This window comes from Gorilla gorilla, chromosome 18, assembly GCF_029281585.2.
Source record: "Gorilla gorilla gorilla isolate KB3781 chromosome 18, NHGRI_mGorGor1-v2.1_pri, whole genome shotgun sequence".
Lineage (NCBI taxonomy): Eukaryota > Metazoa > Chordata > Mammalia > Primates > Hominidae > Gorilla > Gorilla gorilla.
In genome coordinates, this window is record NC_073242.2 from 108,387,084 (window position 1) to 108,414,591 (window position 27,508).

Consider the following 27,508-nt stretch of genomic DNA (forward strand, 5'->3'; position numbering starts at 1 on the left):
TTTGAGGACATCCATTTGCCCAGTTCCATAGCTCTCAGGTAATTCTTCTTATCCCTTTTTTTTTTTTTTTTTTTGAGACGGAGTCTCACTCTGTCGCCCAGGCTGGAGTGCGGTGGCGCAATCTCGGCTCATTGCAAGCTCCACCTCCTGGGTTCATGCCATTCTCCTGCCTCAGCCTCCCGAGTAGCTGGGACTACAGGCACCCGCCACCACACCCGGCTAATTTTTTGTATTTTTAGTTGAGACGGGGTTTCACCGTGTTAGCCAGGATTGTCTTTATCTCCTGACCTCGTGATGCGCCCATCTTGGCCTCCCAAAGTGCTGGTATTACAGGTGTGACTGCGCCCGGTCAGTTCTTCCTATCTTTAACTTGAGTCTCTTAAGCTGTGGTCTGGAAAATGAACTATTATTGTCCCTTCAAGTCATTTTTTCTTTGACTTCCTTACGTGTATTTTTGCAAGCATTCTTTCATGTATGCATGAATACAATTGCTTAATACATCTGTGCTTTGTGTCTGTGATGGCCTGGAGACTGTGCGAGGGCCAGAGATCCAGCAATGCCATCTTGAGAGCCACTGTCCTTGTGGAATATAGAGTCTTAACGGAGGGAGAGGGGACAAAAAATAAAACTATAAAGAGAAATAACTGATTCACATTTTCGACATGTGCTCTGGTAGTGAAATGCAAGGTGCTGTCGAATACTTACTGATGGAGAAATCAGAAACACTGTCAATCACAGAGTGGGATTTTGGCTGAGAATTGAGGGATGAGAAGTTGGCCAAAGGAAGAGCATTTCTGACTAGCAGGGATGTCATGGGCTAGGATCCCACGTCGGGAAAAGCTTGCTGAACTTATGAACCTGAAAGGAGGCCAGTGCAGCTGGCAGGATGTGGGGAGTGGGAAGAGAAGGGAGATGGCATCTCTTCTGAAAAAGTAATAGCCCATAACCAGAGAACTCCTGCCTGCTCCATTTCCTCAGCATCCTTCCCATCCTCTATCTTTCCACTGCCCTAGATCTACTCTCTTAGCCCTCAAATCTCTGGTGTCTGCTGATGTCAGAAGAACAGAAGGCATGTGAGACCCACCTCACCCTCACCTTCCTTCAAAGGTGACTTCCCACAATTCATTGTGTTTTTAAGTAGAGACCTTGGGATTACATTCAGAATGCCCAGGAAGTTACAGATACGTTTACACAACCCTCCATCCTAGCAAACCTACCCTCAGGAAATAAGAAGAGCAAAGCTACAGGTACAAGGCTGCCTGCTGCAGAGCCAAACCCTGCTTCTGCTTCATTGTAAGTGCTCAGCACATGTTGACAGAGTGAATTATAGCATTGTCTGCAATAGTGAAAATTCAGAACGAGCCCCTACAATCAACAGAAGGGAAACAGTTCAGTCGATTATGCCACACCCACATACTTGAGTATTGTGCAGTCCCTTAAAAAATGATAATTATGAAGACAGCCACAAAATGAAAAAAATGCCCATGGTAGCACATTGAGTGAAAAAAGCAGAATGCCAGATTCCATCTACTCTGTGATCACAGCTTTGTACAAATTCTCGGTGCATGTAGACTTAAAATGAAAGGAAAGGGAAAATATCCAACTGCCAACATGCAATAGGAGTGGAATGCAGAGTGATTTCTCTTTATTTTTTGATCACAGATATTGTTACACTATTATGCATACAATGAACCAGAAAAAAATAAAAAGACAAAATTTCTCGAGATGAAAACTCTTTTATAAGCCAGTCAATCGGGAAGCCTCCTTTGAACACATTCTCAGCCTTGAGGCAGGTGTTGTAAAGGGAATAGAAAAAAAAATACTTATGACACAGACCTAACCTTTACATCAGTTACTTTCTCTCTCTTTAGGAGGAGAGAGATGATTATGAGTGAAACCAAGCCAAAGCGTTAGAAACCTTGAGTTGTGTGTACCTAACTGCAAGGGCTTTAGAAATAAGGAAAAGAGAAAGATCAGAGAGAGCACGTCAAGATGGACAGCCCCTCAGGTGCACTTGAAGGTTGCGATCGATTTCAGTAGGTGGAGGGAAGCGTGAGAGAATCCACACAAGGGAATCTTGGACAGAACAGGGCAGATAATAATAGCCACGCTTTGTTGATCTCCTGCCATCCTGCTACGAGTTCAGTTAGACCATTTTATGTGCACCTGAGACAATCCTGCAAGGTGAACATTCCTCATTTTACAGATAAGGAAATTGAGAGGTAGGAACAGATTTGGCCTTGGAGGTGTGTGAGTCTGTCAGCTTTCTATTCTGCAAAACTCCTCTTGGTTTACAAGAGGACTCAAGGAAACTTTTGGGCATGAAGCATATGTTCATTACATGGACGGTGGTGAGGGTTTCACAGGTGTGAACATATTTAATCTCTCACCAAATTGTACACTTTAAATATGTACAGTTTACTGTATGTCAATTATATCTCAATAAAGCTATTAAAAAAAACCTGCCTTTAAAAAAATCAAACAACATTTTAAAACTTCATTGGGTGGAAATGGGTACACAATATCATTTCAGACCTTTTGTTCATTCATTCATTCATTCATTCGTTCATTCATGTAGAGATGCTTCTCGACTTACAATGGAGTTACATCCCTGTAAACCCATTAGAAACTTAAAATATCATGAGCCAAAAATATATTTAAGGCCAGGCTTTGGTGGCTCATGCCTGTAAATCCAGGACTTTAGGGAGGCCGAGGCAGGAGGATCACCTGAGGTCAGGAGTTCAAGACCAGCCTGGCCAACAAGGTGAAACCCCGTCTCTACTAAAAATACAAAACTTAGCCAGGTGAGGTGGTGCACACCTGTAATCCCAGCTACTCAGGTGGCTGAGACAGGAGAATTGCTTGAACCCAGGAGGTGGAGGTTGCAGTGAGCCAAGATTATGCCACTGCACTCCAGCCTGGGCGACACAGCGAGACTATCTTAAAAAAAAGAAAGAAAGAAAGAAAGAAAACCCACAAAACACAATATTTCAAAACACTGGGTGGGAAATGGGTACACAATATTATTTCAGACCTTTTGTTTTTTCATTTATTCCTGTACAGATGCTTCTCAACTTAAAGTGGAGTTACATCCTTGTAAACTCATCATAGGTTTAAAATATCATGAGTCAAAAATGTATTTAATACACCTAACCCACTGAATGTCATAGCTTAGCTTAGCTTAGCCTACCCTAAATTTACATTAGCCTACAGTTGGGCAAAATAACCTAACACAAAGCCTATTTTACAATAAAGTGTTGAAAACCTCGAGTTGTATGCAGTCAGGTATACACAACTCAGTATTCTTAATGCTTACTAAATACTGTACTGAAAGTGAGAAACTGAACAGTTGTATGGGTACATCACAAAGATGAAAAATTATGAAGTGAGACCATTGTAAATGGAGTACCATCTATATTAGTGAGGCCTACAAACAGACTATGAAGATACAATGGTAAGCAAATCCCCATGCAAGACAATGGGGTTGGCAGCTGATAGGGAAGTACAGAGCACTGTGGGGGCACAGGTGAGCAATGCCTAAATGGAAGCCTGAAGAACACATGGGAGCTCTCTTTTGGGTCTTCCACATTCTATGAAGTAAATACTGTGCTTATTTTTCAGAGGGAGGCAAGGCAAGCCTAGTTAAGTAAATGTCACACAAATAGACGTGACGGGACTCAGTTCCAGGTGGCTGTAGTTCCAGAGCTTGTGATCTTTCTAGCACCCACACTCACTCTCACAAAGGAAGTGAGGGTGGCTTGCTCCTCAGCCAGGGAGGAAGCCAGATTGCCTGTATTAAAGCATGTAGTTTTGTGAGGCGCTTGGATGGTAGGATGGGGTTAGATCAGAGCTTCCAACCTCAGCACTGTGGATATTTCGGCTGGGATCATTCTGCTATCGGGAGCGCTGCCTTGTGCACTGCAGATGTTGAGCAGCATCCCTGGTCTCTATCCATTAGATACCAGTGGCACCCCCCCTGCCCCTCAAGTCATGAAAATATGAAACGACTCCAGACCCTGGTGGAGAACTGGGCTAGACTGATGAGACTCTTCAAAGCTCTTAAATGGAGTAAACATTGCATTATGTCAGAAATTTAGAGTTCTTTGCAGATTTGAAGCAGTTAAGCACTGTTTTGAAAGGCGAAACTACAAAAAAAATGATCTGGCTGCCGTGCACAGGAATGGTGAGAGAAGAGATCTCCAAAATCAGGAGAATGAGTAGCAGAAGGGGGAAGGGAGAGGCAGTGCCTATAGAGATTCTGAAGGAGAACAAGAGAGAATGACCTATGACTAGGGAAAATACTGCAAGATGAGACCAAGACATCTTTTCCTTTTTGTTGTTGTTAGACAACAAGCAATGGAGCTGTAATGACTTCCTTTAGACAAGATAAATACAGTGTGAGAGTGAGAACTCCAGGGCCCTGCATAACAGGCCAGGGAAAGTGGGACTGGAGCTCCATTGAGTAGAAAGCCACTCCCTTAGGCTGGATGTGGTAGTTCACACCTATAATCCCTGCACTTTAGGAGGCCAAGGCAGGAGGATAGCTTGAGGCCAGGAGTTTGAGACTAACCTGGGCAACATAATGAGACTCCCATCTCTAAAAAACAATTAGCTGGCTGTAGTGGTATACACCTACAGTCCCAGCTACTTGGGAGGCTGAGACAGGAGGATCTCTTGAGCCTAGGAGTTTGAGGCTGCAGTGAGCTGTGAGCATGCCACTGCACTGCAGCCTGGGCAACAGAACAAGACCCAGTCTCAATGATTAAAAAAAAACCACCCACATTGAGCATTTTCCAAATGACTGACACGAGCTGGCTCTGAAGTTAGGAAACTGAGATAAAGCACAATCTCTAGCCAAAGGAGCACAAAGCCCACAGAGGAAGGAATCAAACTCCCGATCGAGGGGGAGCAGCTAATTGTTAAAATGACTTGAATCTTGCTATCTGCTTCACCCGATAGCAGTCATAGGTGAAGCCAAGGGGTATAAGATCAGAAAAGGCAGAGATCAGACCGAACTCCTGCACTTCTAGCACAATGCCTGGCACATAATGGGAGCTTATTTTAAAACTGGTGGAAATTAATAAGAGTCTAATCACCTGGAAAGAATAGGGACCAAGGGATCTAGAAGGCATTCCTGGAGGTAATATTGCTAAGTACCTATGGGAACTACTAATAGTAAACACTTACCAAGAAGCCTACCACACATCAGCACTGGGCTTGGCCCCCTGTGAGAAACCTGTCACGTGCTGGGTGCTGTGCTTGGCACTCTGTAAGAAGCCTACGGTGGAGTAGGCATTGTGTCCAGTCCTCTATAAGAAGCCTGTCGCATACCAGGCACGGTGCCTGGCACCCTGTGCAAAGCCTACTACATGCCAGGCACTCGGAAATAGTCTCATGCTGTGATGGTTAAAGCTGTGGCACAGATGAGTTCTCAGAAAAAGGGATTCAGAAAGAGAAAACAGAGTGGAGAGCCAAAGACCCAGCTGGAGAGCAAAGTCACCATAAAGGGGAATTCTTTTCTTGGCAAGGTCAAAGGGTTTCTCTCTAAGTACCGCCTCTGTTGGAACCTACTGCCACTCAAGAGAAATTCTTCCCTAATCTGTGTGGGCAAGAAGGAAAGAGGCAGCATTCACCATCCAGGGGCCGGGGCTGGGGACACAGGAAGGACAGACATGAAGGTCTTGGATCAGCAACTCTGAAATATCTTACTGCTGAATTTGGCTCATATAATCCCCGAGCTGGGGCTATTTGTGTTTGCTTTTTAAATCCACAGAGATTTACGGCAGCAGGAAAAAGCACACAAAGGAACTGCTGCATTTGGCCTTCTGCCACACCTTCTTTGCTTTCATGTAATAATCATACATATGCAGGCAGTGGTGAACACCCCCAGAAACCGGAGTCAGGGGGCACAGAAATGATGAAGATGGTCTTTGTTCCTCTGATGAGCCTTCCAGCTCCACTTGTGATTTTCATGATTATTTCATTAAAAGGGCTACTGCAGCGCTTTTCAATGTGGGTGTAACTGAGGCAGGGTCAGTCCCAAGGCTGCTCATGGGACCAGGAACATTCTAAATAGACCCAACTGAATCCAGTTCAGTACAATCCTTCTATGGGGTCTGTCATAGAAGGGACTCAACAGAGGTGGAGCACTTTTCAATTTTGAAATTCTTACCCGAAGTAACATTTCTACCCTTGAAAGGAGCAATAGCTGCTGGAATGGTTTGACAGAAAGAGCAAAAGCATCCTCACCCTCAGGTGCTGAGAATGATATCTGCCTCTGCCCAACTTCTCCCCCTCAGAATCCACCTCCCCTACCTCCTCCCACCCTCCACCCCACCACTGACCTTCAAAAGGATGCAATGACGGCAGGAAGGAGAGGATTTGTGGTTCTGTCGACCCCCAGCTATGCATGTGATCCAACTGTAGAAATGCCAAGAGAGAGGCATGGACGGGGGCAGGTGGCCTGAATGTGAAGGAGACCCACAAGTGTCTCCTTCTAGTGTTAAGCCCAAGGAAGCACCCCTCAGCTTTTCTCATCCCTGCCAGGTACGTGCATGGCATAGAAGTGACAGTGGTGGTCACCTCAGGGTTGGCCGCTACTTACCCTATGAAACCCTACTTCAACTTTGATGCCCTTGCTTGGTTTCTAGATGTGATGGAACAAACTAAGGTCTTCCCACTCTATGCAGTGGGCCCAGGGGTGAGTCACCTGACCCTCACTGAGCCTCATTTTCCTTGTCTATCAAATGGGGATAATGATGGCTCCAGAGTCAGAGGATTGGCATGAGGCATAAATGTAGCCTGGACAACAGAGCAAGACCCAGTCTCAATGATTAAACACTTACGAACTTCTTAGCATTCTACTTGGGACATAGTAATTGCTCAAGAGTGTGGCACACTCTCTTTGGAAGGTCAAGAGCATCAAGCCTCAGCTCCAGTAATTTCTGGGCTGGTGTCTCCACCCACCCTGAAGGTTGAGTTGGAGAGGTTTTGCATACTCTCTGTTTTCATGCCCTTTTCCCAACCAAAAGACTTGAAGGTGGGGCATTTTGAAAAATGGTAATCAATCAAAGCTACCATGGACCCAGAGCTTACCATGAACTGGGCTCTGTGTTCCATTTGCATCAATTCATTCAAGCTTCATAAAGAAAATGTAGGTGTTATCACCATCATCCCCTTCCACAGTTGGGGAAACTGAGGCACAGAGAGGCTAAGTAACTCACCTAAGGTCACACAGCATGTAAGTAGCAGAACTGAATGCTTAATACTGAAATAAAATGTATATTCCTAAGCCCAGTACTGTGTTGCCCTTGAGCCACCCCTCTCCCCTGCCTACCCACCTCCATGTGAGCTGTTGATTGTGATAGCCATTCTTAGGGTCCTTCTGCAAGGAGTCAGTGGCCAGGCCTCCTCATTGCCACAGTTGGTGTCCCAAAGCCTTCTCACTGTCCTAGGTCAAGCTATTATACTATTCTCTGAGAAGTGCCTTCCCTTTGTCACCTGGCCAATTTCTGCTCTGAAAACAGACCTGGGGAGAAGTGAGGGAGACAGGAACACAATTGCCCAGCCCATAATGCAAGGTGAAGACCTGACCACCAACCTGAAGCCCACTAACCAAGAGTCCGTGTGGTCCATCTCCCGCCTGCCTCTCCAGCCCAACCTCAAAGCAAGCGGCCCTTTGTTTTCATACTCCAGCCACACTGGCTGCTTCCCAGTCTTCCTCCCACCATAAGGCCTTTGCACATCCTGTTCCCTCTGGTTCCCTCTGCTGCCAACCCTCAACAGAGAGTCATCTTCCAATGCTCGTAAGTTCTCTATTGGAGCAGTGATCACTCTGTGTTTGGTTCATTTATAGATGTCTGTCCTTGTAGACCATGAGCTCCTGGATGGTCAGGGCAAACTTCCGCCTTCTCTGTGTATTCACAACTCAGCATGCACAGTGCCTAGCATGTAGTAAACACTCAGCAAACGGTTATCCAGTGGCTGGAAATTAAGGGTAAATTTGTGGGACTCTGAACTTGGGTCTCTCCTATAAACTCTCGGGGAAAACCAGCTTGAAAACAGAAATCTTTTGGTCTAGATGTTTGATCTAGGCCAAACTTTGATCAAATGTAATCAGACTCTGAATGTATGTGTATTTATTTCAAGACAAAATTTAAGCCTGAATTCTTCAAAGACTAAATTAAATTGGCTGCTTCTCAGAGCTGCTTGCTAAAGTGATGCTTCCGTACTTAATACTGGCTTGAACATTTATTAAGTCTTAAACTCAGACTGGTGAAAAGGCCATCATCTCTGGAGTTAAACTAGACCTAGAATTGAATTCCAGCTGTGCTAGTTACGTAAGCTTGGGCAAGATTGCTGCATCTGTAAGCCGTGATTTCATTTTTTTAAAAGTGGAGTTAAAATGCCTGCCTCATAGGCTTTTTGTAAGGGTTAATTATGAAATAGCTGTTATATAGGAGAGCTCTGAAATATGAGTTTCCTTTCCGAGGAAGCACACATATAGAGACACAGAATAGCAGTCTTAAACTGTTTTCTTCATCATCTTTCATTCATTCAGTTACCCATTCATTGTAACACTTGTGCATTCCTCTGGTCAATCACTATTTCTTGAGAAGAAACACTATATCCAACAGGAAAAGAAGGGCCATAGATATTATCATAAGCAGCACAAACATGGTCCAAGGGGCTTAAATTTTGGTGGAAGAGAAAGTCAATAAATAAATAATTACAACCTATGATAGGTACCAAAAAGTATCTCCAGTGTAGACATTAAAGCATAAAGGAAACTAAAATGGAGATCCGTTTTAGGTGGAGTGATTAGTTACAGCTCCTCTGGAAAGATCGTATGTGAGTGAGGTCTGAAGGATGAGAAGGAGCCAGCTCTAAGGAGGGCAGGGGATAGGCTGTCCAAGCAGAGATGACAGCACATGCAAAGGCCCTGAGGTCAGAAAGTTCTAGGGACAATCAAAAGGCCAAATGCCTTGAGCTGTGGGTGGGAGGTGAAGATGGGGAAGTGCACAGGAGTTTATAGGCCACTGTTGCCTATGGACATGCCCTGCTTCTCTGCAGAACCAGAGTCCAGCGGACAGAGCAACAGGTCAAGGCGGGACTAATACAAGGAGATATGACTGGCAGTTTGTGGGAGAGAATGTGGCCCGCCAAGTAGAATGCAGATGTGAGGGGCATCAGAGGACAAAAATTCAAGGCTGGGCGGACCCATCATGGGTACAGCAGGAGGTATGCATGGCCTAATATTGGTGAGGCTGCTTCTGACCACAGGTGGGCATCCTGCAGGCAAGGGGAGAGGTCTTGGAGAAATGCAGTTCACTGAGATGACTTGATGGCTCAGGAGGGCGGGCTGGTAAAAGCAGACCAGGACCCCACTCCCGCAAGAGTGAGCAAACTTAGCAGAAAACAGACCCGGGCAGAAGTGAGGGAGACAGGAGCACAATTACCCAGCCCATAATGCAAGGTGAAGACCTGACCACCAACCTGAAGCTCACCAACCAAGAGTCCATGAGGTCCAACTCCCGCCTGCCTCTCCAGCCCAACCTCGAAGCAAGCACCCCTTTGTTTTCATACTCCAGCCACACTGGCTGCTTCCCAGTCTTCCTCGACCACAGGGCCTTTGCACATGCTGTTCCCTCTGCCTAGGACACTATTCCCTTCACTCTTTGCCTATTTAACTCCTTCCCTTCCCCATGGATGCCTCTCTGATAGCCCTGATTGGGAAAATTCTCCATTTACACAATTCTAGAGCCCCTTAGTGGCATGAGACCACATTTCAACTTAACATTTATTTGTGTAATTATTGGTGAATATCTGCCTCTTATACGCTCCAAAAAGAGGAGAAAGCAATATACTACATCCTCCAGTGCCTAGTGCAGTGGCCAGTGCTGAATATTTAATGAACAAATTAATTTGTAAAAAAAAAAAAAAAAATGCCAGTTTGGCTCTGAAGTAACTGGCTTAGATCAGTAATTCTCAGAGCGTGGAGCTGGAATTAGCAGCGGCAGCAGCACCTGGAAACGTTATAAATGCAAATCCCCACCACAGACCTACAGGATCAAAGAAAAGAAGGATTGCAATCTTTGTTTTAGTAAACCCTGCAGGTTATTACAGTGCACACTTCGGTTTGAGATCCACTGTCCTAATTACTTTGTTTTGAACTTTCAGGTGAGACTTAAGAGGACACCCCTGTGCAGATAAGAGCTCTATTAGGCAGGAAGCTAAGCTGATCATTTTGGATGAGCCTTGGTAGTGAGCTGGATTTTGGACATGACATGAGGGCTTTTGAAGGGCATAGTCACATAAAGACTCAGCTGCATAGGGAAGCTGACTTAGTCTGTGCACCCAGGAGATGTACATGCAGTTTCCTAGTTAGTGAAACTATGGACACAGGACCCAGCTGTTAACACATGCTGCAATGCCTAAATTTTGCTAGGGTGAACTTGAGGGTAGAAAAATTGAGATACTTGCTAAGACAAGTTAATCCTGCAAACTTGCAAACACAAGGAATGCCATTCTTGTCTGAACAGAGCAGGGATCTGCCAGAATAGGGATCTCTGTGGGCATGAATATCTTCCCCACAATCTCCAGAGTCTTCCTGTTCTACAGCCCCCTCCTGTATATCTTCTAACAGTGGGAGCCCAGTAAAAGTTGCTTACATCCATTAATGAGTGAGTGAGTGAATCAATGAATGTATAAAGAAATGAATAGAAGAAGAGATCAACAAATGCTTTGTCTAATGCAATACAAATGTGGCTTCTTTCTACTCCACAACCTCCCATTGCTGGAGGAAGTTCATCTCTATTTAACCCTCTTCCTCCTAGAGTCAGTTTTAGGTTGGACCTGGACATTGGAGAAAGAGAAGCTTACAAGTTAGATTAACGTGCTTTATGTTTTCACTGTAAAGGGAGGTTAGGAGGGAGGAAGGCCAGGCCCTGCTAGAGAAGCAGCCCCATGAAGACAGGGAGCACACTGGTTTGGTTCACTCTATCTCCAGCACCTTGAACAGAACCAGGCAACTAACCCTTGCTCTACACATAGGAGTTGCCTGAGCCTCCCCTTTTGTTGCCTCATTTCATTCTTACCACAAAGAAACATACTAGCTCCACTTTACAAAGGATAAAGCTGAAGCTAGAGAATTTGAGTAAAGGAGCTAGATACAAACTCAGACCCACTGACCCCAAGTTCATTCCTCTGGCCCAGGCTGGTTCCCAGTGGCAGCTACCACCCAGACTCTTAGCTGCCTCCAGTTTTGTGAAATTTTTATCACTGGATCTGGGAAGACATATCCACCTCCTGGGCTTCTGCCCTATTTATTGCTACTCCTGGAGCTTTCAGGGTTCCTAATTCTGAGAGTCAAACAGTATGACACAGGAAAGGAAAGGGATTGACAGTCTGGCTCCTGACAGGTCACAGAATTTTGCTTTGCCTTCTCACCATTTAGAATCTCTGCTGAAGGTGTGGACATCGTTTTGGATTGCCTCTGTGGGGACAACACTGGAAAAGGTCTCAGTCTTCTCAAACCCTTGGGAACCTACATTTTATATGGTGAGTGCAAAACAGCAGCAGGGACGTGGTCAGCAATGGGTACCTCTGCATATGTGCCTGCAAAGGCTCTGAAAAGTGAATTGTGCTGATATGTTGGGGTAGTGGGATGGGGGTGTTTCATTTTTTAATGTTTCCTATAATGTTTCTATTACTGTGAGTTATTTTCAATTATAAAATAACATGTGCCTACTGTCCTATATCCTATTATTTCAAATGGGATAAAGCAAGACCAAGCCAATGTGGTCATTGATATGAGTAGAACCACTAAGGGACATCACCCACAGAAGGTAGCACAGGTGGAAAATATGAATGACTTCAAAGGAAGTTCCGAAATAAAGAAGGCATGAAGGACCCACAGTAGGATGGGGAGGAGTGGCTAGGATATGCAGGTTTTAAGGGAGGATCTTTACTATTTGAGAAGTTGCAAAGTACACACTCTGCTTCCCCTAAACTACCCCTGAGCATCCCACGCAAGACAAAAGCCCTGAATAGATGGAACACATGTCTGTTCTTCTTCCCCTAAACTCCTCCTGAGCGTCCCACTCTAAGACAGAAGCCCTGGATAGATGGAACTCATGTCTGTTTCCATCTCTTTCTACATTCACTTCTATGTCTTAGGAGTGGAAGAGATGTATGCAAAACAACTGGAAGAAGATTTTCTCCAGCAAAATGAGGCTCCAGGGCCTCCTTTCTCTCTTCTTTTTCTTCTTTTCTGTCATAGGCATGCAAACCAATTTAAACATTAGTCTCCGCAGGCCGGGCGCAGTGGCTCACGCCTGTAATCCCAGCACTTTGGGAGGCCGAGGCGGGCGGATCACGAGGTCAGGAGATCGAGACCATCCTGGCTAACATGGTGAAACCCCGTCTCTACTAAAAATACAAAAAATTAGCCAGGCGTGGTGGCGGGCGCCTGTAGTCCCAGCTACTCGGGAGGCTGAGGCAGGAGAATGGCATGAACCCGGGAGGCGGAGCTGGCAGTGAGCCGAGATCGCGCCAGTGCACTCTAGCCTGGGCGACAGAGCAGGACTCTGTCTCAAAAAAAAAAAAAAAAAAAATTAGTCTCCACAAACTAAAATAAGAGTATTTGAAGCTAGATGGCATATTCTGAAGCAAAATAATATTGGGTTTATCCAATGTTTAAGATTCTTGGTACCTTTGTACCCTGTAGGTACAATAGAAAACTGAGTTTTAATTCTGGCTAACTCAGAAAAAAAACACTCATTTCCCTGCTATTTCCTGAAGAGCTTATAAAATAGATATTTGAGAGGTATAAATATGCAAGCATCTTTTTGTCATCTTCAGACCACTGTAACAGAAAGAAGGCTGAACTCACCAGACGCAGGTAAACATCCCATTGCTGGAGTGTTCCAGTAATTTCAATCATAGCCATGTATTTCCTTTGAAGTGGACGTGTAGTTTATTATTATCAATGAGAGTCCCTGCATATTGCAAGGATATCGGATATGACTAACATGTGAGTCAAATGCAGATGGACAATGTAGTCATCCTTACTTATCATTTACCAATAATTCTATTTTTGTCCCAGTTTCTTGATGTCATTTTGGTGAAATTCAACTTGATTAATTCCATGTGAGTAGTTCACAATTATCTAATTCATTACATTGATCACTTGGTCACTAATTAATCAAAGTCTAGTACTGGGATGCCCAGTGGTACTCACCCCATAAAAACAGAAGCAATGGTTCACTATTATGCTGGTGTAAGGGTAATTGCGGTCTTTGGCATTAACAGTAATGACAAAAACCACAGTTACTTTTGCACCAACTTATTAACTGGCTACTAGTTTACCCAGGCTAAATAGTGTAAAATACACATGATTATTTTATTAAATAACTCCTCTCTGAGAAGAACTTACTCCAAAATCTTTGGAGACAAGGCAGGAAAGTTGTTGAAAAAGCACCTGTATGGTATTTGAATGTTCCCCGTACTGTTAAGAGCTCTCTCATTCCCCTCTCCCCTGCCCCGAAACCCTATAAAGGGTCTTCTCTCTCCATATGAGAATCTTAGGGAATCTTTCCCAACTCCACCTCCCATCTGCCCTCTGAATACTGCTTGTCCAATTGGCAAAACTCAGTTTCTCATACGCTTGTCTCAGACCTCTTTGGAGCTGACACCATTTCTTTGGTCCCTGGGCCTCTTTTCATTCTCACCTGTGAGCTTCTGTACCCATTTTTTCCAATCCATCTATATTTTAACTCTGCTCCACCTCTCCCGCCATTTAGGTACCCAGTCCAGGTCAGAGCCCCAAGCCCCTCACTTGCTGGGGAATCAAATTCAGAATCACAAAGTAGATTCACTAAGGAGTTCCTTTCTCAGCCTCAAAGAACAGACCTAAAAAGACATTTCAGCAACTCATCATTTTATTCAAATGTTGGCCTACATCATATTTTTGCTATATGCCGAATTTTTCAAAGTAATAAGACGGTCACCATGAGAAATGTCACTTTCTCTTTGATCAGGGACAGTCAGCTAACATAGTCAACCTGATGCCTCATTCTTATTCCCCTCACTTTGCCAAGGCTTAATTAAATTTGTTTTCAAGATTTTTCCAGTTCCGGACCAAACAATTGCCATTTTTTTCATGCATAACAAGAGATGTCCATTTTCATTAGCAATTGCTTAATGTGGGAATCTTTCATTTTCAGGCTCATCCAACATGGTAACTGGAGAGACCAAGAGCTTCTTCAGCTTTGCAAAATCGGTAAGTATCCAGGCACATCTGATGTACTGTGGTGGCATGTTGATTCACATGTTGTGAGCTTTGTTTTTGTTTGTTTGTTTTGAGACGGCGTCTCGTTCTGTCGCCAGGCTGGAGTGCAATGGCACGATCTCGGCTCATGGCAACCTCCGACTCCCTGGTTCAAGCGATTCTCCTGCCTCAGCCTCCCTAGTAGCTGGGGTTACAGGCATGTGCCACCATACCCAGCTAATTTTTGTATTTGTAGTAGAGACGGGGTTTCACCGTGTTGGCCAGGATGGTCTCAATCTGACCTCGTGATCTGCCCACCTCAGCCTCCCAAAGTGCTGGGATTACAGGCGTGAGCCACCGCGCCCAGCTGTGAGCTCTTCTATCATAAGGCATTGACTTAATCTTGTCTTTCAGTTTCCTCATTCATTTCCCATAAAACCTGCACTCCTGCCCTATTCCCTGCAAATGGACAGGACCAGAATTTAGACTACTTTTGTCTAAATGAAACAGAGAGGTGGGAGTGTCAGAGAAACTCAAGAAAGCTACAGCTTTATTTCAGTCAAAATTGCTTAAGTGTTGGTGTCTTTAATTATTGGTCAAAAATGAACTTAGCATTAGTGCATTTTCTTTGCTCCATAGAGTGGCCAGCCTTTCACTTTGCTACTTTCCGACCAGGTCTCTGGTGGTACTTGAGATTTCTCTGTGTCCCCATCCTCTTGAACTGGAGATAGAAATGAGGACCCTATGACCTTAACAAGATCCTGAGGTGACTTGTAGACTCAGACAAGCTCATGAACCACTCTCTTGGGAGATCATGCTTTCAATATGGTGGTTAGTTTGTCAGCCATTGCAAACCGACATCCCTGGGCATTCACCTCACTACAAATTGACTCTGATTTATCTTCCTATCTGGAGCTATATTTGATAGAATTATACTGATGTTGGCTTGAACTTTTTTGAGACAGAATCTAGCTCTGTCACCCAGGTTGGAGTGCCGTGGCATGATCTCGGCTCACTGCAGCCTCCGTCTCCTGGGCTCTAGCAACCCTCCTGCTTCAGCTTCCCAAGTAGCTGGGATTACAGGTGTGTGCCACTAAACCCAGCTAATTTATGTATTTATTTTGGTAGAGACAAGTTTTCACCCTGTTACCCAGGCTGGTTTTGAATTCCTGGGCTCAAGCAATCCGCTTGCCTCAGCCTCCCAAAGTGCTGGGATTATAGGTGTGAGCCATCGTACTCGGCCAAACTTAGTTTTTTAAATATCATTTCAACACCCCTTCCCCAGCCCAAATTCCTTCTCTTCTTTGAAATGAACCACCAGTACACCAGCACCAGCCCATATTGCTTTTTTTTTTTCTTTGCACGTTCCAGGGTATGTTTTTTTTTTTTTTTAGTAATTTCAACTTTTTAGATTCAGGAGGTACATGTGCAGGTTTTTTGCCCGGGTATATTGTATGATGCTGAAGTTTGAGGTACAAATGATCCTCTCATTCAGATAGTGAGCATAGTACCCAATAGTTAGTTTTTCAACCTCTGCCCCCCTCCCAGTTCCCTTTAGTGGTCTGCAGTGTTAACTGTTCCCATATTTATGTCCATGAGTACCCAGCTCCCACTTAGGAGAGAACATGCAGTATTTGTTTTTATGTTTCTGCATTAATTTGATTAGGAAAATGAGCTCCAGCTGCATCCATGTTGCGCAAAGGACATGATTCCATTCTTTTTTATGACTGCGTAGTATTCCATGGTGTGTACGTCTCACATTTTATTTATTCAGTCCACCATTGATGGACACCTAGGTTGATTCCATGTGTTTGCTATTGTGAATAGAATGGCAATGAACATATGAGTGCATGTGTCCTTTTGATAGAACGATTTACTTTCTTTTGGATATATACCCAGTAATAAGACTCCTGGGTCAAATGGTAGGAACTTTTATTTTTACCCCTCCCCAACAGGGCATAGCTGCTTTTCACAAGGGTTTATTTTTGCCCCCTCTACTTTTGGACTTCTATGTGCCAGTGCAGCATCAATTGATCCACTCACTTCACAAGCATTTTCTGAGCACCTGCTGTTTGTGGTATTGTGCCAAGCACTGGGCTATCACGGTACATAAGATAGGTGCACTTTGGGCCTTTTTGGTTCTTATATACTAATGAGGGAGACAAACCCAAAATAAGCAAGATATGTTAATTAACATGATTATAAACGGCTATTAAACCTCTGAAGGGGATAAAAATCGAGTGCTAAAATAGAAAATAGCAGGGTGGGTGGAGGCAATTAAAACAAAGTGGTCAGTGAAAAGTATGGTAAGGAGTTTGGAATTCATTCTAAGTATGGCACTATGTGGTATTCATATGCCCTCAAAGTGCCAACATCGGCTGCCAGAAACATCAGCCCCAAACATTCTGGAATGGATAATGCTCTCTGCATTTGTGAGATTCAAATCAAAGGTCCTCTCTTTGCATTTGGGCTTTAAAATATGGGTCAAGGATCATCCTAACTACAGAACCAACAGGAGGAGCAAGAATGGAGTGTAATGAAGGATGCTGTCTGGAGTGTGTCCCCTGAAGACAGGCTTTGTGCCATGCACAGCTGCTATGTTGCTGTGGCTGTAATTAACATGATGTTGACAGACTGCTGTGGGTAACCACACTGGTCCCAAATTACATACAATTGTAAGAAGTGTTTTCCCTTTCTCCTCTAAATGCACAATCCCAACACACAGTGTTAATGAAATAATTGCAGCGTGCCCATGCTCAATGAAGGCATTCATAAATGCACAGCCAGGATGGAGATGGAGATTCCTCTGCCCAAAGCAGGGGTTCCTATTTCCAGAACGCTTTGTACCTGGAGGTCAAGAATGAGGACGTTTTCTTTCAGAGGCCTGCTCAAACACTGAGGGTCATTTGGAAGAAAACTGAAGAGAGGGCCTGCGAAGAGGTGGAACTTTGCTCTGAAAAGTTCTAGAAAAAAAAATTTTCAATGTATTCAAGAGGGGCTTAGAAATTAAAGGTCGACTGGAATTATGCAGGAATTTCCCACTCAGTTATCTTAATGGTGTTGCATCTTAAAATCGCTACAGGGTTTGTGCCTCACTATTTGTCAAACATGCCATTTTCTTTCACACCATAACGATGATGATACTAATAGAAGAAGTTAACATTTACAGAGCAATCTGACTCCAAATTTGGAGCTCTTATTCACTAAACCAAAAACATCTTGTTCAAATTAAGATAATAAAAGTGGTGTATGTTTATAGAGCACCTCATGCGTGGCAGACACTGTGCTAAGCACTTGATATGCATTAACACATTTACTCCTCATAACCACCCCATGAGGAACAGTGAGGAAATTGAGCACAGAGAAGTTAAGAGATTTGCCTAAAGTCACACAGCTAGTAAGTGACAAAGCTGAGATTCAAAACTAGGCATTCAGCTCTATAACCTTCTTAACCACAACTGTACATTTGCAGCAAGCATTCATTCCACAAACATTCACTGAGGCATTGCAGATACACTGTGAATCAAGTTATTATTTTTCTATATTTGCTGTATTTCCCAAGTTGGTTTGTTTTCAATGAGGGTCCTAAAAATCACTGTCCCATAGAACAGAATTTTGGATGTAAGGAATACTTTAAGTTATTTAGTGGTTTCCAAACCACATGTCTCACCACATCATCTGTGCCACAAACCCTTGCCAGGTAAGACTATCAAAACTGAAAGCCAAGAAACCTAAGGTCAAATGCGTGGCTCTTATTGGTCCCCCGGCCCTCTCTGAATGTGCTTTGTAAATAATTTTGTATATGAACCTCATCATTGTTTTCAACCTGCCTTTTCCATGCTTATTCTCCTAGTGACACGAGCTTCCCAATTAAAAAAATAAAAAATTTTCACTTTAGTCAGTCTCCTTAATTCTTTTCGGAAAGAGGATATAAATGAGCTCAATGATAACATAAATGCTATCAATGTTTCTAAATGCCCATCACATTCCTCTTTGCATCCTGTATTGAAATGATTTTGAACATCTTATCTCCTAGAATCCCCCAGAAACTGGACGTTTGGATTTCTAACCTATAACCAGCACCAAAGGAAAATCAATTAAATCACAACAAAGCAGTTGGACCCCCATTTCTCTAGGTTTCCAGTGGATTATTTACTTATTTTGATATGAAGGGAGGAGATGACAGACTGGAAAAGAGATGGCCACATTAAATAGTTTGTAGGTATTTCACCCAGAACTTTAGTCCAGGGCATCTCGGCTTTAATGCTATGGATATTTGGGGCTGGGTAATTCTTTGCTGTGAATATTCTTTGTCCTGAGCACTGTGGGATGTTTAGCTGCATCCCTGGTTCCACCCACTAGATGCCAGTAGCACCGCCTCTCGCTTCAGTCATCACAAACAAACAAAAATCCCCAAACAATATCAAATGCCCTCTGGGGGACAAAACTACCCCCAGTTCAGAACCATTGATTCAGTCCCAACAATTTGGCCTCATCATTTCTTCATGCTGTCACTTCTTCCTAAATTACTCCTCCTCCCTCTTCTTCATCCAATGGATCCCTACCCGCCTCCCCAGATTTAGCCTTATCATAACCACTCCCCCAGGAAAGCTGCTTCTGCAGTCAGAGTGGCCACCTCCATCATGTTCCCCACCACATTGTGTAAACTTCTCTGCCATCCTACTTCCTTTAACAACCCCATCATCACCACCACCATTCACTGAGCCAAGTGCTTTACACCTAATCACAGAGAACGTTGTAGAGCCACGATTCAACTCCAGAGCTGATGATCCTGACCATGTACTTAATATTTCAACTATATGTGGCCTTGTAGTTAGTTTTGGGCTCTCTCTCCCACTTAGACCTGAGCGTCTCATAAGCATCACTGTCTATTGCTTCCCATGCACTTGCAACAGTGCCTAGAAAAATAGATGCTTTTAAAAAAGTACACCACTGTCCAAGGCGGGTGGATCACGAGGTCAGGAGTTCAAGACCAGCCTGGCCAAGATGGTGAAACCCCATCTCTACTAAAAACACAAAAATTAGCTGGGCATGGTGGTGGGCGCCTGTAATCCCAGCTACTCGGGAGGCTGGGGCAGAGAATTACTTGAACCCAGGAGGCAGAGGTTGCAATAAGCAGAGATCATGCCACTGCACTCCAGCCTGGGCTACAGAGCGAGACTCCATCTCAAAAAATAAAAATAAAAAATAAAATAAAAAAATACACCACCAAGAGCAACCCCTTGGCCAGCTGGAATCTGCTGAGCTGCAGCCCCATGTTCCCCCTGTAGTAGCTGATGACATCAGCAATGCTGCCAATGTAGCCTTAACCCCGGTATTGAGTTCCTATAACCCGATACCACCTCTCTTTGCAGTGGTGGCAGGTGGAGAAGGTGAACCCCATCAAGCTGTATGAGGAGAACAAAGTCATCGCGGGGTTTTCCCTTTTAAACCTGCTCTTCAAACAAGGCCGGGCGGGCCTCATTCGGGGAGTGGTGGAAAAACTCATAGGGCTCTACAACCAGAAGAAGATCAAGCCTGTGGTGGACTCCTTGTGGGCTCTGGAGGAGGTAAGAATGGTGCTTTTCTTCCGCAAATAAACTCCTCTTTTTAACTCAGGAAGGTTTGGGCAGCCAAATACAATCTTCTACTAAATGATTTTTTTCCCAGATGGGTTTGTTTTAAATGAGGGTCCTAAAAGTCACCTGTACCATACAATAGTACTTTGGATATAAGAAATACTTTAAGCTCTTTGGAGATTTGCAAACCACGTGCCTCATCACACCATTTGTGCTCTGAACCCTTCCCAGGTAAGGCCACCAAATTTTGATCGATGTCTACAATTCGGTGTGGTTACAAGAGCGTGTGTACATTGTTGAGGCATCATACATATTGTCACCTTGTGAGTACATAAGAGATCAGTGTCAGAGCAGACAGTGATCTGAGCTAAAATGATTTGTGTGCTCAGCTGGATGCCTTGAGCCCCGATGAGACATTAGCTATCATGATGGACTTTGGAATTACTGCTGAATTGTTGGGTCTAATGTTGGATTGAGTCTTTTTGTTAGTTGATCTTCCAAAAGTTATAGTATTTGGAAGCATTCCTTGATCACGAGAACATTAAGAACACCTAATGGAGCCTTGAAGGATACTGAAGCATGAACTGGTTGCATTGGTTCACATGGCCCTTGCTAGGAGAAGGCAGGGTCTAGAATATCCTTCAAGTAAGGGGAAGGTTTGGGCATTTGGGGAGTCAGTTAATGGCAGCTACTTGTAGAAGAAATGAAGAGATGTGGCCTGGATTTTAAGAGGCATTTCACTAAGAAACCTAAGTCAAGATTTTTTAGCCTTGGCTTCAGGGAGCCATGACACCCCTGAGAAATATTTTAAAATATGTGGGAATGTTTTGTTTTTTTTATTGTTTTGCATTTTGCATGAGGGAAGTGCCTTATGGTACAAGTACTTTGTTGTACTTTTGCAAGTCACAAATACTTTTTTAAAAAAATAACAAGTACGAAAGTTCTAGTGGGTGTGCTTCTGGCAAGAAGGCTGTGTCTGTTTGCCTGAACGATTACATTGGCCCAAATCCAGTGGCTTCTCTAAGCACAGAAATACCACTAGAAAGGCTCTTTGGGGGTCACTGTATATTCAAATACAACTGGTCCTAGATCAATGGAGCAGGAATGTGCCTATATCTCTCTCTAATACTGCAGTGTCATGGATGGGCTTAAAACCTTTAGCCACCAAAAACCTTGTTTCTTATGACAAAATAAATACTCATTACAGAAATTCCTAAATTAACCAAAAACATAAGGAGAAAATAAACTGCAAGTCCACATTCCAGAGAAGGATAACATTGTTAACATTTCGGTTTGCTTCCTTCCAGTCTTTTTTCTATTGCAGATGCTCACCGTGATTCAATTTAGCGCTAAATTTTATCAGATAATTGTGCATGCCTTCTGCTGTGTAATTGCCAATACAGCTAGCCTATTGCTGTAATTTTCTTTAAATGTTTTTAATTCAGTGAGTCAGACACCCATATGGTATTCACTACCATATCTCATTGGAACAGGGAAAGGGCTGGGCTACCTGGTTACTGGGTTCTCAATGGTCAGGAAGGAGAGAAAACTGGGAATCATCAAGAAAAAGGCTAAGAGATATACTTGTCCATGGGCCAGAGAAGGTGACTTACACTTGAACTCAGTGCCCAAAAGGACCCAACAAATCTGGTAACATTTAAGTGAGAATTGAAATCCAAGAGGAGTCCACTTGGCCCAGTGGGTTCTTGTTCTAGTATTTGAAATCACCCCTTGGTTACAATGGTCATTGAATCACCAAACATTTATTGAACAACAACTATGTGCCCAGTACTGGGCAAATGCTGGAGCTACAATGATGAACAAATGGACAAGATCCCAAGACTTCATGGAGTTTTCATTCAGAGGAGTAGGAGGAGATAGAAAATACTGAAATAAACAATAATAAGCAAGGTAGTTGCCTGTCGTAATAAGTTCTTAGAAAGAGATAAATTTGGATATATGTTGGTGAGTGGAGGGGGGAGACTTAGTTTCCACAGAGCAATGTTGCTTAACTTATTTTTCATTGTTGCTCCTCTAAAGAGACTTTTTAGATATTATTTTGCCTAATAAACTCATGAAGTTTTACTACCATATATGTGTATGTACACATACATGTGTGTTTATGTCCTGTATGTATATCTGTATTTTATATGTTAAAAGAGTAACTTTATCTTCCAAGAGCCAGTGTTCATCCCACTGGGGTGATATCATGCTTATTGAGAATGCATGCTTTAGAGAAACTTTAAAGTGGGAAGGTTTCTCTGAATAGGTATCATTTGAGCTGGAACATGAAAGAGGCAAGAAACTAAAGGGAGAGAATTCAACACAAGGAGATCCCTAAAAACAAAGGGGTGAAGAACAAAAGATTTTGGTAAATCCCAAAGGGGCATTATTGTGAGCCAAGGAGGGAATGGTACAAGGAGACTCTGAGTAGGTTAACAAGGTCTGGATGGAAATTTGGGTTTTACTCTAAGCAGCAGGGGGATGCTATAGGTTCAGAGTCAGGAGGTACCACATCCTGGTTCCAAGGGTGTTATCCATCAGGACAGAAGCTGAAATTGCCAGGCAGGATCCTGGGCAGCTAGGCAACTACAGAAGTCTGATATTCAAGGAAGATCTCATTCCAGCTAAGGAATAGGAAAAGCATGCTAACTACAGACCAGGAAGCCTCCCAATGGAGAAGCTCAGCTAGCATTAAGGAGGGTCTGACCAGGCACAGATGGTACACGTGAGGCAGCAAGACTCATCTCCAACCCTCAGTGCTGGGGGAAATGGTGCTTCATGCGTGCTGGGGTTGTCAGCACTGGCTCAAAGACTGAGTCCACTAAGGATACAGAGCAAAGGTACTCAGGACCAGCACTAATGAGAGATGAGAAAGCCAAGGCTGGCAGCTTGCTTGACTGAGTCATGCATCATATGCAGGCAGGTCAGGGACTTTACCTTGAACATACTTCTTCCATCTTTATTCTTAGCACTGTCGTCTAAGCTGGGTGGACTCAAACAATACCTAAACCAGATCATGTCCAACCTTGCTTAAAATCCTTCCATGGCTTCCTGCTATACCTGAAATGCAGTCTAAATTCCTCGTTGAGGTCTGTAAGGCCCTGCACTGTCTGACCCCTGCCCATCCATTACCCTCACCTCCTCCACCCAAGCTTCAGCAGCATTCATGTTTCTGGTCCTTGAGCCCACCCAGGCCTTCCCTGTCTTGAGCTTTCGAATGTGTTGCTCCTTCTATTTTGAACACTCCTCTTCCCAATTTTTGACAGTCTGCTTCCTTCAGGTCTCAGCCTCAGTATGACCTGTACAGAGAAGCCTTCCCTAGCCCCACTCTTGAAAGTAGCACCTTGCACAGCCACTGCAGACCAGGCCGTTCTCTCTCCCTTTACTCCATTTGATACTCTCCATTGTATTTACTGCCAGTTGAAATGATCCTGTTCTTTTATTCGTCAGCTTGTTTAGACTCTTGCCTCCCTTCCACTAGAATTTAAACCCTACATGAGGGAAGACCTAGACTATATTATTCCAGACCCCAGTGCCTGGCATGGAATAGGTGCTCAATACATACTTACTGTGTGAATGGAACAATCCACCAATACAGAGAAAGAGGACTAGTTGGACATTTTCTATGTTTAACAATAAATATGTGTTGATTGAGTGAATTAATGAATAGATGAATGAATGACTGAACAAGGTATAATTTTAAAAGATTATGTTAAGACAAGGTTTCTCAAAATAAGTAAATACATAAATAAAAGACAGGGTTTCTCAGCCTGGGCATGATTGAGATTTTGGGCTGAATAATCTTTTTGCTGGGTAGGGAGGGACTGCCCTGCGCACTGTAGAATGGCGAGCAGCATCTCTGGCCTCTACTCCCGTACGGCCAGCGGTGGCAATAGAAAATGTCCCCAGACATCGTCAGATGTCTCCTGGGTGGGACAAGCGTAGGGGCAAAACCACTCCTACTTGAGAACCACTGCTTTTAAAGGAAGCCATGATGGCAAAGACAGTCACCAGCAAGATAAAGGAATTCTAGGTTCCTGTAGCAAGACAGTCCTCCATAGAAAGGAGAGAGACAGCTGTAGCCTGTTTGCCAACAACAGCACCCACAGCCACTCATCAAGAACACCCACCGACTTTCTGCCGGCTTTCTGCAATATTTACAGACATCTGTTTGGAGCTGCAGTCGGACCAAACGTGGCTATTTATCAAGCCCACGCAGCTCTTCTGGGCTTGAGGAGAGTGTAACATGCTTATTACTTGCAAACCTCTGAAGGACTGTAATGATTTTTCCCCTCCCATTTGGTAAATGATTGCACAAAATTGCTTCTCAATCCAGCTCTATAACTTCATCTATGGAATATAAAGCCCACAGGGATTCAAAGAAAATTTTCTTGGTCTCTCTGAGCCTCAGACTAGAAGATTTAATAATATCAGAGACGATTAAAGTTTCCTTTTAGCCATCTGTCTTTGACTTTATTGTAAATTTAATTCACAAAGCAGAGTGGGTCTACTGCAGCCTCGGATTTGCTTCCAGATACTAAATGTGCAGCTGTACGTTAAGTTGGAAGAAAGTTAATCTCACCAAACAGTTTAGAGATGGAAAAGAAATAAAAAATACTTGCATTTTTCAACCAAGCAGCAGTAACAGTGTTGAGAGCCTATTGTGTGCTGTGTGCTAATCCTCTTTTAGGATATCGAGTCTACAGAAGTCCTAGACAACATGTTAATACTTGCATTTGTCAGCCAAGCAGCAGTAACATTGCTGAGCACCTACTATGTGCTATATGACAATCCTATTTTAGAATATAAAATCTACAGAAGTCATAGACAACGTGTTTCCTGCCCTTGGTTTATAATTTAATGTCTGAGACAAAAATAAAATCTATAAAACAATTAGACAATAACTTAGTATGCAATAACAGAGTATTAATTTCAACTGCAACTGGCTTTGAAAACAGGAGAGAACAATGTTAAGAGTGAATGTTAGCCAGGCGCAGTGGCTTATGCCTGTAATCCCAGCACTTTGGGAGGCTGAGGCAAGCGGTTCGCTTGAGGTCGGGAGTTCGAGACCAGCCTGGCCAACAGGGTGAAGACCCATCTCTACTAAAAATGCAAAAAATTAGCCAGGCATGGTGGCAATGCCTGTAGTCCCAGCTACTTGGGAGGCTGAGGCAGGAGAATCGCTTGAACCCGGGAGATGGATGTTGTAGTGTGCCAAGATTGTGCCACTGCACTCCAGCCTGGGCAACAGAGCGAGTCTCCATTTCACAAAAAAAAAAAAAAAAAAAAAAGAGAGAGAGAGAATGTTGAGAGATGGATTTTACAGATGAGGTGGGGCTTGCTTGGTATGGGAAGGATAGGAAAGGATAGGAATGCTTTGGATGACACTGGAGTTACCAGAAATAGATATGACAAGCAGGAGGGACAGCATGAACAACATCACAGAAGTGGGAGTGAGTATGGAGTGGGTGGGGTAGAGAGAAGAGTCTGGGCTAAACAAAGCAGAAGTTGCTGGCTGTAGAGGAGAGGAAGTAAGATTTGTTTGGTCAATGGAGTCAAATCATGGTCCCCTTTGCTGCCAGGCAGAGGAGTTTCAGCTTACATCCTGGGTAGGGGGATTGCTGTTGGAGAGTATGGGGCCTAAGAAGCATGACACCATTTCATCTTCTCCTTTCCCTGAGGCCCACTCTGGCCCCAAGTATGATCACTGTAAAGATTCCCACTTAGATACAGCTGTGGTCTCTGATTAAAATTGCTTTCCCCCATCTGCCACTTCATAGTACACAGAGAGTTGCACAGAGATCTCAACAATTTTTTAAATGTTCTATTGAAGACATGATCTGGGCCAGGCGTGGTGGCTCACACCTGTTATCCCAGCACTTTGGGAGGCCAAGGTGGGCGGATTGCTTGAGCCCAGGAGTTCAAGACCAGCCTGAGCAACATGGTGATACCCCATCTCTACTAAAACTACAAAATATTAGCCAGGTGTGGTGGTACACACCTGTGGTCCCAGGTACTCAGGAGGCTGAGGTGGGAGGATGACTTGAGTCTTGGGGGTGGAGGTTGCAGTGAGCTGAGATCGTACCACTGCACTCCAGCCTGGGTGACAGAGGAAGACCCTGTCAAAAAAAAAAAAAAAAGACATTATCTTTACTATTTTACATGATTTATATAAAAGTCTATGGCTACACTCTCCAGTACAGTACCACTGGTCACATATGGCTATTTAAATTTAAGCTAATTTAAATTAGGTCAAATTAAAAGTTCAGCTCCTCAGCCGGGCGCGGTGGCTCATGCCTGTAATCCCAGCACTTTGGGAGGCCGAGGCAGGTGGATCACGAGGTCAGGAGATCCAGACCATTCTGGCTAACACGGTGAAACCCCATCACTACTAAAAGTACAAAAAATTAGCCGGGCGTGATGGCAGGCGCTTGTAGTCCCAGCTACTCGGGAGGCTGAGGCAGGAGAATGGCATGAACCCAGGAGGTGGAGCTTGCAGTGAGCCGAGATCGCGCCACTGCACTTCAGCCTGGGCGACAGAGCAAGACTCCGTCTAAAAAAACAAACAAACAAACAAAAAAATTCAGTTCCTCATGTCACCTGTACACATTTCAAGTGCCCAGTGCAGCACAGCTATCGGAGAACCGTTCCATCGTTGCAGAAAGTTCTATTGAAGCTGGTCTATGAGATGGTATCATCCTTTTTTGGGGAGGTAGGAAAAACTTTGTCTTCCTCACTTTGGCTGTAGTGAAGGTCGCTGCCCAAATGCAGTCGTTTATTGGATGTAAGTGTCCTCAGTCTCGCTGAGTCTTCTGCATTTTTACCTCCATGTTAATGACTATGGTTTAATTAGATTTGTGTTTTTCATTCTAAGCTGTCACTAAACCTGTACAGAGATAGACTGGCCCGAAAGAATAAATAAAGGAAGAAAATGTGATGCTGAGCTTGATAGGGACCTTTATCTGTCCCAGGACAATAGGGTAACTTGATAAAAAGATTAGGCTGGGCGCGGTGGCTCATGCCTATAATCCCAGCACTTTGGGAGGGCGAGGTGGGTGGATCACCAGGTCAGGAGATCGAGACCACCCTGGCTCACACAGTGAAACCCTGTCTCTACTAAGAACACAAAAAATTAGCCCGGCATGGTGGCACGTACCTGTAGTCCCAGCTACTCGGGGGGCTGAGGCAGGAGAATCACTTGAACCCGGGAGGCGGAGGTTGCAGTGAGCTGAGATCCCGCCACTGCACTCCAGCCTGGGTGACAGAACAAGACTCCGTCTCAAAGATAAAAGATGAATGTGGGACACCAAGGACAGAGAAGGTGGAATGGCCCGAGTCAAGGCTGTGCAGCGATGTGATTGTCAGTTCTGAAGAAACTTCAACTCTAGCACCAGACCGGGAAGGGGACAGAGAGGATGAATGAGGCCAAGCACCCAAAATGGATACTGCACCCCAAACTAGGAGGCAAAGACTCAAGGAGAAATTGTGGAAAGTCCAACTTAACTATGGCAGATTTCAACTAGCTGGCATGGACCCTCTTTAAAGATTTAGGAGCTCCTTCTGAGGCACTGAGCACAGTGTGGGGCGAGGATTTAAAAGCACTGCTGCTGCACCATGGTCAATCCCACTATGTTGGGGTTGACAGTACGGTTGATGG

At 44.1% G+C, this 27,508-nt stretch overlaps 1 protein-coding gene across 1 annotated transcript in view; it reads left to right on the forward strand.

Annotated features, from left to right (window-relative positions):
- Positions 1-27,508, forward strand: part of VAT1L (vesicle amine transport 1 like) — a 191,740-nt gene that overhangs the window by 76,614 nt on the left and 87,618 nt on the right. Inside the window, exons 5-7 of the mRNA XM_031003006.3 lie at positions 11,456-11,559; positions 14,226-14,281; positions 19,645-19,839. Coding sequence (XP_030858866.1) covers positions 11,456-11,559; positions 14,226-14,281; positions 19,645-19,839 — 355 coding nt within the window. The remainder of the gene's footprint in view (positions 1-11,455; positions 11,560-14,225; positions 14,282-19,644; positions 19,840-27,508) is intronic.